This window comes from Pteropus vampyrus, unplaced genomic scaffold (assembly GCF_000151845.1).
Source record: "Pteropus vampyrus isolate Shadow unplaced genomic scaffold, Pvam_2.0 Scaffold378, whole genome shotgun sequence".
Classification (NCBI taxonomy): domain Eukaryota; kingdom Metazoa; phylum Chordata; class Mammalia; order Chiroptera; family Pteropodidae; genus Pteropus; species Pteropus vampyrus.
In genome coordinates, this window is record NW_011889159.1 from 836012 (window position 1) to 854599 (window position 18588).

General features: G+C 44.4%; 3 protein-coding genes, 1 long non-coding RNA gene and 2 pseudogenes across 4 annotated transcripts in view; 1 reads left to right on the forward strand and 5 right to left on the reverse strand.

The window, feature by feature from the left end:
* Positions 1–227: 227 nt before the first annotated feature.
* AIF1 (allograft inflammatory factor 1) lies at positions 228–1926 on the reverse strand. Its single transcript, XM_011379884.2, has 6 exons — positions 1844–1926; positions 1604–1665; positions 1450–1516; positions 1048–1089; positions 706–868; positions 228–399 (listed from the first exon to the last, which is right to left on the reverse strand). The coding sequence occupies exons 1-6, from the start codon at positions 1866–1868 to the stop codon at positions 315–317; spliced, it is 444 nt and encodes a 147-aa protein (XP_011378186.1). The 5' UTR covers positions 1869–1926; the 3' UTR covers positions 228–314.
* Positions 1927–5430: 3504 nt separating this feature from the next.
* LOC111731489 lies at positions 5431–5549 on the reverse strand (annotated as a pseudogene).
* An 8406-nt stretch (positions 5550–13955) lies between these two features.
* On the reverse strand, positions 13956–16542 carry LOC111731462. The gene is made up of 2 exons (XR_002777149.1): positions 16466–16542; positions 13956–14979 (listed from the first exon to the last, which is right to left on the reverse strand). It is a non-coding gene; the product is annotated as an uncharacterized LOC111731462 (long non-coding RNA).
* NCR3 (natural cytotoxicity triggering receptor 3) lies at positions 14658–17333 on the forward strand. Its single transcript, XM_011379885.2, has 4 exons — positions 14658–14712; positions 15951–16295; positions 16463–16570; positions 16693–17333. The coding sequence occupies exons 1-4, from the start codon at positions 14670–14672 to the stop codon at positions 16740–16742; spliced, it is 546 nt and encodes a 181-aa protein (XP_011378187.1). The 5' UTR covers positions 14658–14669; the 3' UTR covers positions 16743–17333.
* A 249-nt stretch (positions 17334–17582) lies between these two features.
* On the reverse strand, positions 17583–17700 carry LOC111731469 (annotated as a pseudogene).
* Positions 17701–17834: 134 nt separating this feature from the next.
* The window catches only part of LST1 (leukocyte specific transcript 1), a 5369-nt gene continuing 4615 nt past the window's right edge, over positions 17835–18588 (reverse strand). The window contains exon 4 of the mRNA XM_023523073.1: positions 17835–18355. Within this exon, the coding sequence (XP_023378841.1) occupies positions 18206–18355 (150 nt within the window). The 3' untranslated portion in view covers positions 17835–18205. The remainder of the gene's footprint in view (positions 18356–18588) is intronic.

Here is an 18588-nt window from a genome sequence, read left to right on the forward strand (position 1 = left end):
TCCTACCTAACTTCCTTGGGGTAAAGGCTACATTATATATCTGGAATCCCCTTTGGTGTACCACACCACCTACTGTAGTAGACACACTACACAATTGGTGATAGATTGCTCATCTGGGCAAATCCTTGCTGCTCTCGCCTCAAAGATGCTTCACTCCTTTCCAACCCCAGGAAAAAAAATTCCCCCAAACAGAGACCAAGATGACTTGATCTGGAGGAGCAGGAGAATTTATTTTGGTTTGACTCTGGCTCACAATTTTGTCTTCGAGTTATTAGAAGCCCCTTTGATCCCACCAAATTTCCCCCCACCACAAATCAGGGCAACTCAGAGATAGCTTTCTTGGCGGGAGGACCTGCTGGCTTCTCCTGCTCCCTTGCTTTCTCCTCATACATCAGGATCCTGGTTGAGATGGGAAGAGACACAGGGATCAGGGAACAGTCCTCTCAAGAGAATAAATCTTAGGCTGCTATGAAAATTTAGAAGAGGATAGTGCTTGCAAGGGTGGGAGGAGGAAGAAGGAGGGCAAGGGTGAGAGAGTTGGGGTCTGTGGGGACCAGACCACGGATGGGGGTAGGACCTTGGAAGAGTCCCTCAAAGGATAGAGGAGATAGATGCTGAGTAATATGTAGAAGGTGAGCCTGGGGCTGGGAGTGGGGGTGGGGAGAAAACAGGTAAGTATAGAGGAAGTTAGATGTGAACACTCACATTTTTAGGATGGCAGATCTCTTGCCCAACATCATCTTGAGAAAGTCAGAGTAGCTGAATGTCTCCCCAGAGGTACCAGAAACCTCCCTGATTAATTTCTTTAGCTCTAGGTGGGTCTTGGGGACCCCCAGTTTCTCTAGCATTCGCTTCAGGGACATGATATCTGGAGGTAGAGGATAGGAGTGAGAAGAGGAAGAGTCTCTCCACCCACCCCACCCCCCATCATATTCTTATTCCCTTTCTCCTACTCTGGTAGCTTTCCCAAACCATCAGTAATGGAACTGTATGAGACACTGCCCTCTTCCTAGGTCTGCACAGTCCCCGAAATCACCCTTTTCTCACCGATATCTCCGTCTCCATTCAGGTCAAACTCCATGTATTTCTCTGGGTGAGGGAAGAAAGCGGAGAGGGTAAGCTCTGGCTAGAGGGGCACAGGCAGGGGCAGGCAAGAGGACTGAGAAAGGAGTTGCTATTGAATGCTAGATCGGAGAGAAGGTGTGGAAGGAGAAGGTGTGGAAGGAGAAGTGTGGGTTGGGCAGTTGAGGAGTCCTATTAAGGTGTCCCAAACTAGAGAGGCTGCTGAGAGGCGCTGGCCAGGGAAGGGGACTGCAACCAGCAGGCAGTAGAGGCAGACTTCCTTCTTGCCACCACAAAAATAGACGTTGCGTCTCTGCTGTCCCCTCTCTGTTCTTGGAGAAATCCTACCCCCTCACCTCCCATCCGCCCCTACAGTTTCCCCCTCACTCTTGAAGGCTTCCAGTTTGGAGGGTAGATCCTCATCGCTGCTGTATTTGGGATCATCCAGGAGTTGCTGTGGGGGAAAGCCAGAGCTAGGGTAGGTCCTCTGGGTCTGGGGACCCCTTCCCCCAGGCCCTGACCCCTTAGTCCTTCCTTTCACCTTGTTGATTTCATCCAGTCTCTCTTCCTGCTGGGCCTTCAGCAGTCCAAAGGCTTTTCCTCCTGAGGGGACACAAAGGTTAATATATCCTTACCTTCCTTCCTCTCCTCACCCGCACAGCAGCCCAGAGCCACCACAATTCTGCCTTCCTAGGCCAGCTCACTGCCTTCCTAGAACTTGGCCCAGGTCTGTTGTCTCCTCACTCCCATTTGAGGCTTCTGCCTGTTACATCTTCCCTACCCTGTAAATCCCGGGTTTGGCTCATGGCTCAGCAGATGCTGGTGGAGGTGCTGGTGGAGACAAGCTGTCTCTCTGTCTGCCAGTTTTCCTTTCTCACAGCCTTCTGGGAGGCCTCTCTCCCAAACTTCCCCTTTCCCCTCCTTCCCTCCTCCTCTACTTCCAGGCTTCACTTCCCCATCAGCTTCTGCTGACACTGGCCCCTCAGGAAGAAGGTGGAGCTGGGTGTAGAATGGAGATGAGAAAATAACATTCTCCCAAATTCTTCTTAAGGAGAGCCCTGTGTGTGCATGAAAAAAATATTTTGATAAGCCACTGGAAGTGAGGGGGAAGGGCAGTAAGACCCCAGGGGCATTTATTCTCAGGAACAAATGGCCTTTGAACAGGTCCAGAGATTCAGGTAACTCTAAGACCTTGCATTTTGTCAGGTTTCGTGAATCTGGGCACACAGTCAAGGAAGGGATTTTTCTGACTGGGATTTTTCTGCGTTGTGGATGGGAGAAGAATCTGAAGTCTGGGAGAGTGGCAGGATGGGTGCAGGGTCTGCAAAGGGAGGGAAACTTCATTCCCAGCTTGGTGGCTCCAGAGAGGCACTTGGAAATATGGACATGTCTAACAGAGGCATTTTAATTCGTTTGCTTTAGGATGTACAATGTCATTCCCTGATCTTATCCCCTTTGGAATCTTTAGTAAAATCTACAGAGCTCAGGAATTCAAGAATTTAAGTAGATTCTTTGGAGGAACTGAAAGTGGTGCTAGGAGAGGCAGCATGTATGGACACAAGAGTCAAGGGTTGAGGTTGACATGAGGCTTATGTGTGAGTGTATGTGTGTGGTGGGGGTGCTGGTCACTGTGAGTTCAACAGAGCAGGTGAGTAGCCCTGATAAGTGCCCTCCTTAGGCCAACCCTTCATCCCCCTTGCCGCTCTGTTTGGCTGGTCATGTCTAGGGAAGGTGAGGAGTGTCCCCCTCATCGAGACCCTTTTGTCCCTGCCCAGAACTCCATCCACCCTGCTTCAGCATTGATGGAGACACCTATCCTTCTCCTCCCCCCTCAACCTACTTTCCCTTCTGCAGCTGGGAGTTTTCATTTCTCACTGCCCTCTCCCTGACCCATGCAGGTGGGGGAAGATGTTGGGGACTTTGACTTCTTGACTTCCCGTTCTTGCAGTTGTCTCTCCCCTTGCTGAGAAAGCTGCAGCCCTGCACTCCCCATAGTCTCAGTGCCTGGTGGGGAAAATTAACTTCTTTATTCATATATTAACTCAACAACGATTTTTTGAATACTTACTATATGCCAGGCATGCTTCTAAGCCCAGTGAACCCAGTAAACTCTTGTCCTCAGGGACAGTTTAATTGGGGACGAGAGACAATAAAAATAAACAAAATTATAGGCAGTAGTTTGCCTATGGAGAAAAACAAAGTAAGGAAGGAGAACAGGAAGTGCCATGGTGGACTGAAGGTTTTTTTAAATTTTAATTAAAATTTTTGGGAGGTGACATTGGTTCATAACATTATATAAGTTTCAGGTGTACAACTTTATACTACAACTATATTTTGTGCTAAATACCCAAAGTCTAGTTTCCTTCCATCACCATGTATTTGACCCTCTTTACCCTCTTTGTTCTCCCCCGACCCTCCTTCCGCTGGACTGCAGTTTTAAATAGAGTAGTCTGAGAGGCTTCACTGAGAAAGTAATATTTAAGCAAAGATTGCAAGGAGGTGAGGGAATAAGCCATGTAGCCATATGGGAGAAGAGAATTTGAGGTAGAGGGAACAGGAAAGGCTAATGTTCTGAGGTGAGAACAAGTCTGGATATCTAGAGTATCTGTGGAGCAGTGGGGAGGTCAGTGTAGCTGGAGCCAGATGTGTGAAGGGAATGAGGCCAGGTTGTATAGGGCCATTCGGAAAAACTCTGGCTTTTATTCAGACTGAGATTGCCTCCTAGAATGGTTTTTCTATCCAGGATGGCTTGGCAGACTACTATGGTGAGGTAGAGCTTAGATGTTAAGAAAACCTTTCTGGGATAAAGTGATAGGTGCTCTGAACAAGGGACAAAAGTGAAGAGTAGAGTATCTAGCAGGGCAAGTGAGTGGAGAATGAAACTCAGCCTAAACACAGATGTGGGGAAAGCCTGTGAAGAGCAGACATACAAGAAGACATCTCCTACCCAAACTCAGGAGCCTAGCTCCCTGGACCACAGAGAGGGCTAGCTCACAGTAGTTAGGGCTCAAGAGGAGGTGGGGCCTTGGGGTAGAGAGCTGCGAAGGGGCAAAGTAGGGACTACAGCAAGGAATCCACTGAGAACGTGGAAATAAAGGAAGTCGATAATTCTTTGACACTTAGGCTGCAAAATCTAGATCTGAGCAGAGATACGCAGAATCTCCTTAAAGCAGTGGTTCTCAGTGAGTGGTCCTTGCACCAGCATCACATAGAAGCGTATTAGAAATGCACACCGTTGGGCCCCAGCTCAGACCTGCTGAACCAGAAACCCCTGGGGATGTGGCCTAACAATAACTTTTTTAACTTGCACCTCTCATGATTCTGATACACACACTCAAGTTTAAGAGCCACTGCCCTAAAGCAATAGAATGACTCCTAAGCCTGAAAAGCTTGCTGAACCCTGGGTGAAGATGTCAACGCAGCTTAAGCACAGGTCAGTGGGTAGTGTTGCTGGTCAACCTTGGAGGCAGAAAAAAGAAGGAGACACTAAGGCCAGATTTGTGAGTGTCCAGTCAAGCGATCAGGGAGAGAATGCTAAACTGGCTTAAAAAATGACCTGCTGGAACCCTGTGAGCTTAGAATCCATATGGAACTGGCAGCATTTCGCTAAGGGCCCTTGTTATAATTCCATGCTCTCCAGGGGAAACTGCTGGTTAGAGTGAGGTCCCATAGGGTGTACCTACAAGAAGAGAACATACCGGTCAGAAAGCTTGTCCATGTCTGTGTCCTGGATGACTTCTGTTTGCCCCTCCATTTTCCTTTTCCTGCTCTGCTTTCTGCCCAGGAGACTAACCTGTACAAACCACATCAAGGGCACCTTTGGCTTCTAGTTGGTTTTGGCTGATGGAGAGCCTGGCAGGAAACAGGAGGAAGAAGGACATTAGCTTCAGGGTATTCATTCCTATGGCTACCTTCCCACAAGGTCACCTCAGGCAGCGCTCCTCTCCAGGAGACCTGCTCTATCTTCTTCCAGGTGTCAGTAGCCCAGGGAATAGATTTCAGGTGGTCTGTGAACTTGAAAAGGAAAAACTGTACCTCCTTTTTCTTACATTCAACATTACATGTGTTGTCTTGTCAAAGACCACTTCATAGTTTAAAGTTCTTGTTTAAGCCAAGCAATGACATCATTTGCACTGATGTCCTTATTAAAATCTAAATTTGACTTGCCTGTATTTTAAATGTCTTGTCTTTTTCTTTTTGTAGGTGTTACCATTCTTAATTCCTATTTTTGATACGTGTTTTTTTCTTCTTAAAGAAGTCCCTCCAACATTTCCTATAATACTGGCTTGAAGGTGATAAATTCCTTTAGTTTATTTTTGTCTGGGAAGCTCTTTATCTGTCCTTCGACTCTTTTTTTTTTTTTTTTAACGCCTACAGCACCTGATATTTCTAGGTGGTCTTCCATCCAAGTACTAACCAGGCCCGACCCTGCTTAGCTTCCGAGATCAGACGAGATCGGGCATGTTCACGGTGGCATGGCTATAGTGTCCTTCAACTCTAAATGATAACTTTGCTGGATAAAGTATTCTTGGATGTAGATCCTGGGTCTTCATCCTGTCAAATATTTTTTTGCCAAGCCCTCTGTCTTGCATAGATTTTTTTTGAGAAATCAGCTGCCAGTCTTATGGATGTCCCCTTATAAGTAACTACCTGTTTTTCTCTTGCTGCTTTAATATTCTTTCTTTGTATTTAGCCTTTGGCATTTTAATTATGATGTGTCTTGGTGTGGGCCTCTTTGGATCTCTGATTTTTGGAATTCTCTGAGCTTCCTGGGGTTTTATGTCCATTTCTTTCATTGGGTTAGGGTAGTTTTCCATCATTATTTCTTCAAACAGCTGTTCAACATCTTGATTTTCCTCAGTTACGCCGATCAGGCAGATATTTGGACCTTAATATCCTCCTTAAATTATTTTTATAGTCTTGGCATCTTTTTTTTTTTGCCATTCTGATTGAGTGTCCTTGGCTTTCCTGTCCTCTAGATATGGCAATTGATCTTTTTCTTTATCCACTTTGTTTATTCCTTTGTTTATTCCATTTAATATACTTATCATCTCAGATAATGTGTTCTCCATTTCAAACTGGTTCCCTTTTATAGTTTTAATTTCCATTTTTATTTTTTTTATCTCTTTGTTGGAGTTCTCTACACATCCCAAAAGTTCATTGAGCATCTTTATAACCAGTGTTTTGAACTCCGCATCTGTTAGATTACTTGACTCCATTATATCTGGATCTCTGTTCTGTTCTCTCATATGGTTTCTGCTGCTTTGTCTTCCCATTTTGGCTGCCTTTCCATGTTTGTTTCTATGTACTAAGCAAAGCTCCTAAGTCTCCTGGTCTTATTAGTGTGGATTTGTGTAGTAGGTGTCCAATGGCACAGTCCAGAGAGGGGTTCAGCTGCAGGCCAAATTTAGCCCAAGCCTCTACCCCTCCGGGGCCACCTGTTAAGATTCAGCAAGCAATCCACAGATGCTGTGCTTATAGTTGCCTCAAAAGGCCATACCAGAACCGAGGCCAGCTGCCTCCAGTGTGAGTCTAGGAGCTGCTCAGCAAGGGGCACCTGACTCACTGAGGATATACCTGGATGTGGCTTGGGTGGAGCCACGAGTTGAGGGAGGAGGAGTTTCAGGGAATCCTCTGGGCGGAAGGACCTCTGTTATCCAGTTTCATGATGTCACGGCTATGGTGGCGCTGTGTCCATGCACTGGGAGTAGGGAGGGCTCAACAGGAAACAATGGGGACCGCTGGCACTTTTGTACCAAGAGAGTCTCACCTAGCCCCTCACTCCGACAATGTTTCCCTGTAAGTCCCTGGTGCTCCCTGTGTGCAGCTGAATCAGCACTGGTGCTCAGAGCGAGCAGGTCTGTCACTGTGAAAATCCACTTGTGGACGTGGCCCCTTTCAGAGGCTGATGCCACTGCCGCTGCCTCCATCTCACTCAGCCACTGGAGACCGGGCAGCCCCATGTCCTTGCCCCGTCCTACCTTCTGCCATTGCAGGGTGATTTCTTGGATTTTTTCTCTAGTTGTATGGTTTGTTCATCTAGATCCCAGGTGATTTTTCCTTGCTGCTGCTCCTTGTTTCTGTCACAACTTTGATTTGGTTGCCAGAGGATGAACAGAGCCTCTATCATCTACTCCATTTTTTTTCTGTCTCCTAAATGTCTTGTCTTTTACTTAATGTGGTAATAAAGAAGGACATGATTTAGTCTCTCACATATATTTTGATAACTGGAATTCAATATAATTGGTTTACTTTGTTACACAGTTTTATTTTATGCTTTATGCTTTGTTAGAATGCTAAAGAGATCTATGGCACAAAATGAGTAAGAACCCCTGCTAGAACGTGTCTCCCACCCCCTCCCCCCCCACCCCCATCTCTGGAGCCTGGGCTGGCAGTATTTCTTGTGGTTTTCATATACCTCACTCACACCTTTCTAAATAAACCACCTCCTCTAATTAGCCTGATTGGAGGGTGCTATTTTCTGTTGGGATCCTGACTGATACAGTGTGCATATGTGTGTATACAGGGAGTGTGGGGCCTAGGGAGATATGGATCTCTGCAGCTCTATTTCTTACTGGAAATGAACAAAAAGGCATCCTATCCTGGTGTAAGTACCAGACTTTGCAGCTTGGTAAATGAGAGGCTCTCCCTGAGGTAAGGTGGGAAAATGAGTTAGGATTCTGAGCCCACAAAGTGCAGCTCTGTAGAACCCTAGCCTACTCACTTATGTTGCCTTTGCCTAAAGCTTTTTCTTTCTACAAAGCCTCCTTGTAGAGCTTTGGGTGGAACTTGGCAGCAGTTTATTTCTAAATTTCCCCCTTTTTTTTTTCTCATGGAAACCTTACAGAGCTTATATATAGTTATCAAAATTTATAGGGCAATAAAGAGATTGGAAACACACACACACACTTTCAGTGAAGCTAGAATACACAGAATACCTACTACAGACTCCAACTTTTGTGTTATGTGGGACCAAATTCCAAGCTGAGCAGGCAGTTTTCAGGTAAGAGCGTGGAGGAAGGGAGGGTCCCAGTGACAATATTGCAAATAGCAAATAGCAAATAATCCTTCCTGGGAGGAAAATCCTCACCTTGAGAGGCAGGGCTGACTGAAGAAACTCAGTACTGGTAAAGGTGAATTGAAAATGTTTTATAAAGTGCCCAAAGGGACCCAGAGATCTCAGAAAGTGCCAGGAAAATTCTCCTATTATTCAGTGTATCACTTAGGTGCACTTGGGAGATGGCCAGCGATGAGGCCTCCTGTGAAGCCTCCTGTGAAATAAAGAAGGCTAAGGTTGGTGGTAGACACTTAACTGGGAGACTTTCTCAGAGGAAAGGAGGGAGTGGCAATAGAGAGGTGCCAAACTTAAAGGAAATAATGCACTGTTATAGCAAAAGAAGAGGAACCCTTGACTTTTTAAGTCTGGAAAACTATTCTGGACCCTCTCCTCACCCCCAAGGCCCTCATGCTAATAGTTCAGAAAATTTAGCTCATTTAAATATGAGTAAAAAAAGAAATGACCAAAGCTTCTGTTCTATTGACTATGAGGAAAAAGGTAAAAAAGAGAAACACAATTTACTGACAGATGACGATACAACAGAAGTATATTGTCAGAAACAGGTGAAATTGTAGCCCAAATTTGCATCATGAATTGAAAAACAAAACTTTTGTAGCCTTTTAGCAGTGAAGGAAGGCCACACATCAGAAATACAAGTACTCAGAGAAGAGATGATAATAGGAGGGTATGAATGAGAACAGGAAGAAAGACATGGAAGAAAAATACAAAGCCATTTCAAAAATGAACGGTAAGTTTTCTGGGGGAATAGAGACATACACTTCTAATTAAAAAAAAAAATTACTTGAGAAATATTTTTTTTTAATTTTTAAAATTGAGCAGTTGCTATCATCAACAGCTTTTGTGAAATGCTTTCATTATTTTAGTAGAGATGGTCACGTTAATGCGACGAATTGTATGAATAGGAACTAGAAATTACACGAATAGTGAATTGCTTTCCTAGGATAAAGACTACTTGGTTAAGTTGTTTTATATTATTTAGTCAATTCTGGCTTAGATTTGCTAATATTTTTATGAAGTTCTTTTTTTTTTTTCTTACATCTATGTTCATGAGTGAAATTGTTTTATAATTTTCTTTTCTCAAACTGTCCTTGCCTGACTTTTGTGTCAAGGTGATGTTAATCTCACAAAGTTGAAAAACTTCTTGTTTTCTGATTGCTAGAATAATTTTTGTATGAGTGGAATGATCTACGCTTTGAAGATTTTGTAATGATCTAGGCTTGGTGATTTTTTTTTTTTGGCAGCTAAATTTTTAACAACCAATTCATTTCTTTAATGATTATAGATATATCAGGCTTTTAATTTTTTTGAGTCGGTTTTGGTGTAGAACATTATTTATCAAAATTTGCAATATAAATATTTACTGTATCTGACATTACTTTCCCTTTAAATTATTTATTTTTGGCCTATGCATGCCTTTTCTCTCCCTTTTCTGCATAGTCAATTTGGTCAGAGATTTTTAGTATGAGTAGTCTCTATAAATATACATTCGTATTGTGCTCTATCTTTTTTTCCCTATTTCATTAATTCCTAAAAATATCTTTATTATTTCCTTCCATAGTTTTTTTGGGTTACTCTGTGCTGTTTTCTAATTTCTTGACATATCTGTTCAACTAATTGATTTTCAAACTTTCTTTCCTAATATGCATATTTACTTCTATGAATTCTTTTAGCTACATTCCGTAGTTTAGATAGGCAGTCTTTTCACTGTCATTCAGTTCAAAATATTTTAAATTCTATTATAATATTTTCTTTTAACATTTGCATTATTTAGAAATAGATTTTTAAAATTTCCAAATATATAACAAATATTCTTTGTCATTGACCTTAAATTGTCATAGATTTTGGTTAGCAGTTGTGTTCTGTGTGAATTTTGGTTCTTTTTTCCAAATGTTTATGTATACCTGAAAAGAATGTGTATTTTCTAATTTTTCTAAGATTCTACATATTTCCATTAGATCAAGCTTATTGATTGTCTGGCTTTATTGTTCTATGTCTTTAGTAATTATTTTCCTGTTTGATTTATTAGTTTCTGAGAGATGTAGGTTGAAGTCTCCCTCTAATATTGTAGGTTAAATTTTTCTAAAGCAACCTTGCACTGAGAGTCCGAGAGCACACGGGAGTGCTCCCAGCCAGCCTGGCAGAGTCAGGAAAGGCTTTCAGTGGAGGAGTGATTGGCCCCCAAAGAGAAGAGGTGAGTGCTTTGCCAGACTTGGCTCATTCTCCCACTCAGAGAGAAATAGGGGAGAAAGAAGGTGAGAGATGGGGTGGGAGAAAGAGGAGTGTGATGGGGAGAGGTGGGGACGAAAAATGTGGAGAAAGATAGAGAGGCAGAAAAAAATGTGGAGAGAGATCATCAAAGTGAAATAGAAATATGGAGAGATAGAGTGTCTGTCACATGGAAAATGCTCACTAAATATTTGTTGAATTATGAATTAGTGACTAAGCAGACGTGTGTGTGTGTGTGTGTGCGAGCGTGCGTGTGTGTGTGTGTGTGTGTGTGTGTGTGTGTAGATATTTAGAGAGATGTGGGATATGGGTAGAGAGATAGGGAAGAAATAAACGATATGAATAAAGATGGTGAGACAAAAAGAGTTGTGGACAGAGACATGGGAGATATGAGAGAGAAGGAGAGAGATGAGGGAAAAAGACATAAGGGAAGATAATGCCAGGATGTCTGGCACATGGAAGGCACTCAGTGAAAGTGTTGTTGAATGAATGGATGAGCCCCAGTGCTCAGAAAGAGAGGCGTGGAATGGTATTGAGAAGAAACCACGCTGTCCATCAGAGAAGCAATTGTACTGGTTTCATCCTGAGATGGTGGGAGCCTTAACTAGCAGTGAGAATCAAGAGATGGGGAAAGATACCTGAGATATTTCAGAGGCAGAATGGACAGGACTTGGAACTGTTTGGATGGGGGAATTGAGGGATAAGGCAGAATAGGATAAAGCCCAGGGTTTTGCCTTCAGTGACTGGGTAGACTGTGTTTCCATTCACTGAAACAGGGGATATAGGAGGCTGACCCGGTTAGGTGGACACCAATGATTTTGAAATGCCTGTGTAACATCCTGGAGGAACTGACTAGAGGTCAGTTAGATGTTCTGGACTCAGACCTCAAGAAAGAGGCCTGAGGTGAATGTGTAGACTGAGATGGAGGAAGCAGTAGTTAAATTAAATTGTGGCTGTGACAGGATTGCCTAGGTAAGCCCATGATAGATGCTCAGAATTTGTTGATCGAAAGTGAAAGAAACAACCCAAAAGTCCTCCAAATGGAGAACGATGTGAATGTACATGTGTAGGATACAGGAGTCTGGAGGGACTCAGGCCTGATTGCTCATATGTTCCCGTGAAAGAGGAGGTAAGATTCCAAAGTGAAACAGCTTCCACTGTGATAAGACCCAAAGTATAGGTCATGTAGAGTCGAGGTGATGGTTGGAGTAGACAAGGTAAAGCAACTGTGAAATCAAGTATTGAAAAGTCATTTGCAAGACATGTATAAGAATGTTCACAGGAGATTTATTCATAATAGAAAAAACATAAGAAACAACCCAATTGTTCATCATGAGACGAACAGATACACAAACTGGTATATTCATGTAATGGAATACCACTCAGCAATAAAAAAGAACAAACTACTGATACATGTAACAATGTAGATAAATCTCACAGACATTATGCAGAATGAAAGAAGCCAGATACAAGTGTACATACCATCTGATTCTATTTATATTAAGTTCAAAAACAGATTAATCTATAGGGGTATAAATTAGTAGTTGCTTCTGGGAGGGGAGAGGAATCGACCAAATGAACAGGAGAAAAATTTAGGCGTGACAGAAATGGTCTATATTTCAATGGCAGTGTTGTTGACATAATTTGTCAGAGGTCATCAAACTGTACACTTAAGACCTGTGCATTTCACTTTATATAATACATCTCAGTGTTTAAAATGTCATTTACCTGGACATTAAGTCTTCCAGAGAGATGACAGAGGTTGAAATACAGAGGAAACTGGAGATTCAGGTGTCAGCTCTTGATGAATGTGAGGGATGTTGGACAATGATAGCGAGAAGGAAAGACTGAAAGTGATGGGGTCCAATGCTATGAATCTCAGAGAAGTTGTGGTTAGAGATTGAAAGTATAAACTGGTAACCACTAATTAGGTGAAAAACAGTTATAAGGACTTAGCCAGAGAAGTCACCCACATCTTGCCCTGCCAGCACTCAGAGGAGATACCAGGTGAGGTGGGATCACCTGTGCTGGGATTCCAGAGTCGTCTTCTGTGTTGTCACCTCTTTGCCCACTCTGAGCTCTGAGTTGGGAGTTTATTGGTCCTGATCTCATTCAAGTCAGCTGACAGCTAGATGTTAAAAAAAGTTAGGCCAGAGATATATGTCCATCCACTTCACAACTTTTGTATTTGTTGCCTTTCCTCTTGAATCCCTGGTAAAACTTTCTTTGGAAAAATTCCATCCTTGTGTCCCCTGAGCTGATTAGTGCAGCAGTTCCCATCCTGCAGGTTAAAGTTCCTTGAGGGTCTCAGAGTTATTGAAAAGGGTCCACACATATACCAGAATTTATCCTAGATGGACTTAAAAAAAAATCCAAGTATTGTCTTTGGCATCCACAACATTTTTGGATATTGAAAATTGTAGGTATAGAAGAGACGTGGCGAGAGAAAGATAACCTTGAGTTTAGGTCCAGCTATAACACTGGTCATCCTAGTCCAGGACTCGGGAGGAGCTAGGGGCTAACAGACACTGAACATCCAGTACAGCAGGGTCTGGAGGTCGACAGATCCTACTCCTATTTTACAGATGTGCAGGTTGTGGAACCAGGACTTCAATTTAGGCTGACTTGACTTCTAAGCCACATTGCCCTGGGACATGGGGTAGTGCCATGTAATTTAGTGTGTGCTGTGAAAGTATGGTTTTATCCTCAGGCCAGTTGCCCATTCCAGCCCTCACCCCCACTCTAATAAGTGGTGACCTCCCCTCACTCCCCAAACCATGGGTTTCTTGCAGTTGAGTAGGAGGCAAAATTTTCTCTACATTGACTCTTTGGGTGGGGATGGGTGTTGATAGGGTGAGGCAAGGTAAAGGACAAAGCAGAAGCTGGAATTAAGGCCCAGTTGAGAAAAGCCACCTGTTGGTGCCTCAGGCTGCCCCATGCTCTGTGACCACCAGGGGGCAGCCCTTGCCTTGCCATGGGGCACCTCAGTCTCATCCTCTGGTTAGATTGCCCTAGGAGGCAGTCCTGCCACTGGCGGAGATTGGCTGAGTCAGTCCTTCCCAGATGTGCTTGTCTAGGTGGTTCATAGAGGTTAAATAGTTTTTTCAAGTTTATATAACTAGTTTGTGGGGGAGCTGCCATCGAACCCAGCCTGACTCAAAAAAAAAAAAAAATCTCCAGATCACTGCAGTGAAGGGTGGGAACTGCGCAATCTACAAATGTATTGTGAAACAGAGCTGGAGACGTAGACACAAAGTAAAAATATGTATCAATATGAAAGGAGCCAGAGAGAAGTGTGTGGTGAGGGCTAGGCCCATGTTTCACCAGGCCTATTACAGGTAATCCTTTTCTGTGTGCTGTGTTATATAGGTCTGCAATACATACACAAGAGTGTGTGGCATTAATCCCTGTATAACCTTGGAGTTACGTGAAATGCAGTGTGTCTTTTATTTGTGCCTGTACAAATACATTTCATGTAATGGACGCTTTGCGATTTCTCAATAAATGTTAGTGAATAAAATTATAAATAAGTGGATTTACCAGTGGGTGATAAGTCTGTGCAGAATGGTCTAGGTAAAGCAGACCTCTGTGAAAGTTATGTTTCTTTAATGGAGATCTGAATATGAAGTAGTTCAAACTTTTCCAACAGTTGCAATCACTCAGCCAGACCTTACAAGTCGACACAGCCTAAGTTAAACAGGGTGATGGCTATGCAAATGCAGCTTCAGAATCAAGCCCCTAGCAACCTCCTTCACCATCACCAATCAGCTCACTCCTGCTAAGCCCTACAATGACAGAATTTTTAGAAATCTCCTGGGGAGGGCCAGATTTGAGGGAAGGGAATGGATGGGGTGGGCCTGGGCATTGTTGAGCCAAGGGGAGGAAAGTAGGTTAGCCCTGATCCCAGGAGGGTTCCTGGAGGCTTCTGGGTAAAGGGCTTGTCTTCTTGAAACTCAAAAGGTGGGGGAACCACATCCTGGTCTCACTCATCTACCCTAGCGTTACCAGACATCTAAGCCCTACCCTCCCTCTCAAACACTTAGGCAGCCTGCCCACATGCTGCCCCACCTCCTAGTGACCCAGTTAGCACCATCGGCAGCAGCTTCTCTTCTTAGGGAGGCATGCATTTCATGCCCAAGGTCCCAAGCAATTGAGGTCCTTGGCAAGTGATGTGTGAGGCTTATGTGTCATAGAAAGCTCCTCACTCCCATCTGGTGACCAAAGGCTTAGTCACAAGCGGTGGGTTGTTCCTCCTCCAGACCTCACTACTCAAGTCCCCTTGTCAACTGGAACGCCCTCCGACATGGCCCGGATGCTGTTGCTCATCTTTATCACGGTCCATCCAGGTGACAGGGCTTTCTCCCAGGACTCTGAGGGGTGTGGGGCTGGGAAGAGGGAGGAAGGAGGAGGCGGAACATAGATATCCCAGGGGAGCAAGCATGGGTGGGGGGAGCTGAACATTGAGCCCTGAGAGGAGTGGCAAAGAGAGTGGGAGCAGGTGTGGCCCTCCATAAAGCTGACACCCAGGGACTCCCCCAGTTTCCTCTGTGTTGTCCATTGAAAGGGTCATTCCCCAGCTTCATCTCAGAGCTCTTTTCTTCTCAGCCACCTTCCTAATAAGATAAAGTTGAAAGAACCAGTAAAATTGACTTGAGGGAAGAAAGGGCTTAAGAGAAGGGGTCAATGTTTTAAAAGAGGTCAGTTTTAATTTGATGAATTTAATAAGTCTATTAAACAAAACTTATATCAAGGTCTAGTTATGATTAGGAGTTTTGGACACCTAATTAAATCTAAGTTTCTTAGTGAAACTGATTTTAATTAACTGAGAGACCTTACCTATCAGACATATTCCTTAACTAAATGCAGTGTGGAATCCAGATCTATAGCTTCAGATCAGCTGGGAACCTGGGGCAAATCCAGGCCCCACTCCAGAGACACTGAATGACAAACTCCGTGGGTAGGGCCCAGGGATTTGGTTTAACAAAGACTCTAGGTGATTCCAATGAGCTCTCAGATTTGAGAACTACTGAAATAGAAGAATGAATGGTAAATATCACTGACTAGAGAATTTAATCAGGGATTTAAATGATTGGTTTAATTCATCAATTTGGATAAGTTAAATAGGGATCTCAATCAATTATAGCCATGTCTTCACCTGAATATTTAAGTAATTAATGCTCTCTAACAAAGAACAAAATAGTAAGGGTGGTTTACTATAGTACTAAAATAATATAATTAATTATATTAGTTAACCAGGCAGCCACATTCATTATCGAGCTTCAATTTTGCTGTGACAGGTAAAATTTCAGCAAGGTGTTACTGGTGAATGCAGCTCAAGAATGATGGGAGAGGGTTAGGGTGAGAGTTGGTATAGGAAAGAATTTGATTTGAAAATGATTTAAAAAGCAATGTTAAGAAATTAGATTGGTAAAGAGGAAAGGATTTAATGAAGCACCCAAAGTGCTTATCCCCTTGACCCTCCATGGGTAAGGGGACAGCTGAGATATTCTACTGCAAGCTCTCTTGTCTTTTTTCTCTGGAGTAACTGGGGAGGCGTTTCTCTGGGTCTTCTCTTTGCTCCCAGGATCCTGTGCTCTATGGGTGTCCCAACCCCCTGAGATTCATACTCAGGAGGGCGTCACTGCCTTCTTGCCCTGCTCCTTCAATGCCAGCCAAGGGAGACTGGCCATTGGCTCCGTTACGTGGTACCGGGACAAGGTGGCCCCAGGGAAGGAGGTGAGGAACAGGACCCCAGAGTTCAGGGGCCGCCTGGCCCCTCTTGCCTCTTCTCGCTTCATTTGTGACCACCAGGCTGAGCTGCACATCTGGGATACCCGAGACCATGACGCTGGAGTCTATGTGTGCAGGGTGGAGGTGTTGGGCCTGGGTGTCGGGACAGGAAATGGGACTCTGCTGGTGGTGGAGAAAGGTGAGGGGCTGGGAGGCTGTGCTTCCTTGGCTGGAGGCTCCACTCTCCCTGGAAGTTGAGGGTCCTTCCTTCAGGCTCCCGGCCCTTTGTTCCTCCCTGAACCTGTACATGCTTCTTCCCCCAGAGTCCACTTTACCAAGCCCTTCCTCTCTTCTACCCATATGCAGGACCTCCTCAGCTAGGGGCCTTCACAGTCCTCCTTCTTCGGGCTGGATTCTATGCCTTCAGTTTTCTCTCTGTGGCCATGGGCAGCACCATCTATTACCAAGGAAAATGTGAGTAATGGAGCCATGGCAGTGGCAGAAGAGGTGAAGGGACAGTGAGAGAGCTGGAGGAGGGGGAGACAGACCAAGAAGAGGCCTGCAGCGCCCAGTGAATCTGATCAACTCTCCGCCAGGCCACTGTCACATGGGAACACACTGCCACTGCTTGGATGGCTTCCGATGAGTGATTCCAGAACCCGGTGATCCCAATGCTCTTCAAGAGACCCCAATAAATCCCTCTCTGCCCCACCACTAACTTCTTATGAGTCTTGTGTATTTCCTTCTTCATTCTTGAGATGCGCCAGTGTGCCCCTCTCCGGGTTTCCCTGGCTCTTAACTCTTCCTTCTACTAAGTCTGGCCTGAAAAGGTCCAAAGAGGGAGCTTCCAAGCAATTGCGCCTAGAGCTTCCTCCCACCACCCTCCTGGGGCTCATCAGGAGGGGACCCACCTTTTCTAGGCCTAGGAAGCTGAGGATAATTCTCCTGAGAAATTAGGATGATTCTCCTGAGAAATTAGTCCTACTTGTCAATTGCCCACAAATATAGTAGTCTCCCCTTATCCCAGGGAGAGTATGTTCCCAGACCCCCAGCGAATGCCTGAAACCATGGACTGTACTGAACTCTATGTATAATATGTTTTTTCCTAAACATACATACCTATGACAAAATTTAATATCTAAATTAGGCACAAGAAGAGATTAATAACAATAGTAAAATAGGACAATTATAACAATAATAAAAGTTATGTTGATGTAGTCTCCCTTTCAAAATATCTTATTATACTGTAGTCATCCTTCTTGTGATGATGTGAGATTAATACAATGCCTGCCAATGTGGTAAGGTAAAGTGAGGTGAATAATGTAGGCATTGTGCATAGTATTAGGCTAGTATAAGGGTTATTTGAACACAAGCACTGCCTCGACAGTTAATCTTTTTTTTTTTTTTTTAAGCAAGGCAACCCTTAGTTGACCTCACAGATTGCAAGGACCTTGTCAGCTTATAGTTCCTTATTTTTTATTTTTTATACCTACAGCACCTGGTCTTCCTAGGTAGTCTCCCATCCAAGTACTAACCAGGCTGACCCTGCTTAGCTTCCAAGATCAGATGAGATCGGGCTTGTTCAGGGTAGCATGGCCATAGACATGACAGTCAATCTTAAACTGAGATGGTTGCTAAGTGACTAACGGGTGGGTAGCATATGCAGCGTGGATACCACTAGACAAAGTGATGAGTCACATCCCGGGCAGGATGGAGCAGGACAACGTGAGATTTCATCACACTACTCAGAATGGTGCACAATTTAAAGCTTATTGTTTATTTCCAGAATTTCCATTTAATATTTTCAAACTGCAGTTGACCATGGATAACTGAAACCATAAAAAAGAGTGCACTACTGTACTCTTATCTGCCCTTCGGGGGAGCTTGGGTCCCTAAACACGCTTATTCAGCCAATAAATTAGTACTTGACCCCAGAGTGGGTGGTAGGGAAGAGGGGGGTGTAAATTGCTTAAGTTTTGATGGTGGCCATGTCGAGTCGGGGCTTGAGATGGATTGAGAAGCCTGAGACACAATAGGTGGTGAAACCATGGACCTTACTGGGTGAACCACAAGACTCCTGCCTGGGTTGAGGGCAGTGTCTGGGGGTGCTCAGGTGGGTTTGTTCTTGGCAATGCAGGTGTAGTCAGTGCTGGGGTCCTCCCTGGAGCCTTCCTTTTCTCCGTTGCCAAGGTCAGGCCCCTCACCGCAGGGCAGCCTCTGCAGAGATGCATAGTGGAGCTCCTGCTCTGAGAGCTCGGCCTGGGGGCCAGGGCAGAGGAAACTGATGGGAGGGAGGTCACTGCAGGGGCCTCCTTCTCTCTGATCCTTCCTTGTGAGTTCTTGCCTCACCCCCACTTTCTTACCTCATTGCCTTCTCAGTCTCCCCTGAGCTTATGCTCTTTCTCTGTCTCCCTCTCCCTCTCTCTTTCTCTCTTCCTCCTCCTCCCACCTCCTCCCTCCTCCTCCCTCCTCCTCCCTCCTCCTCCCTCCCT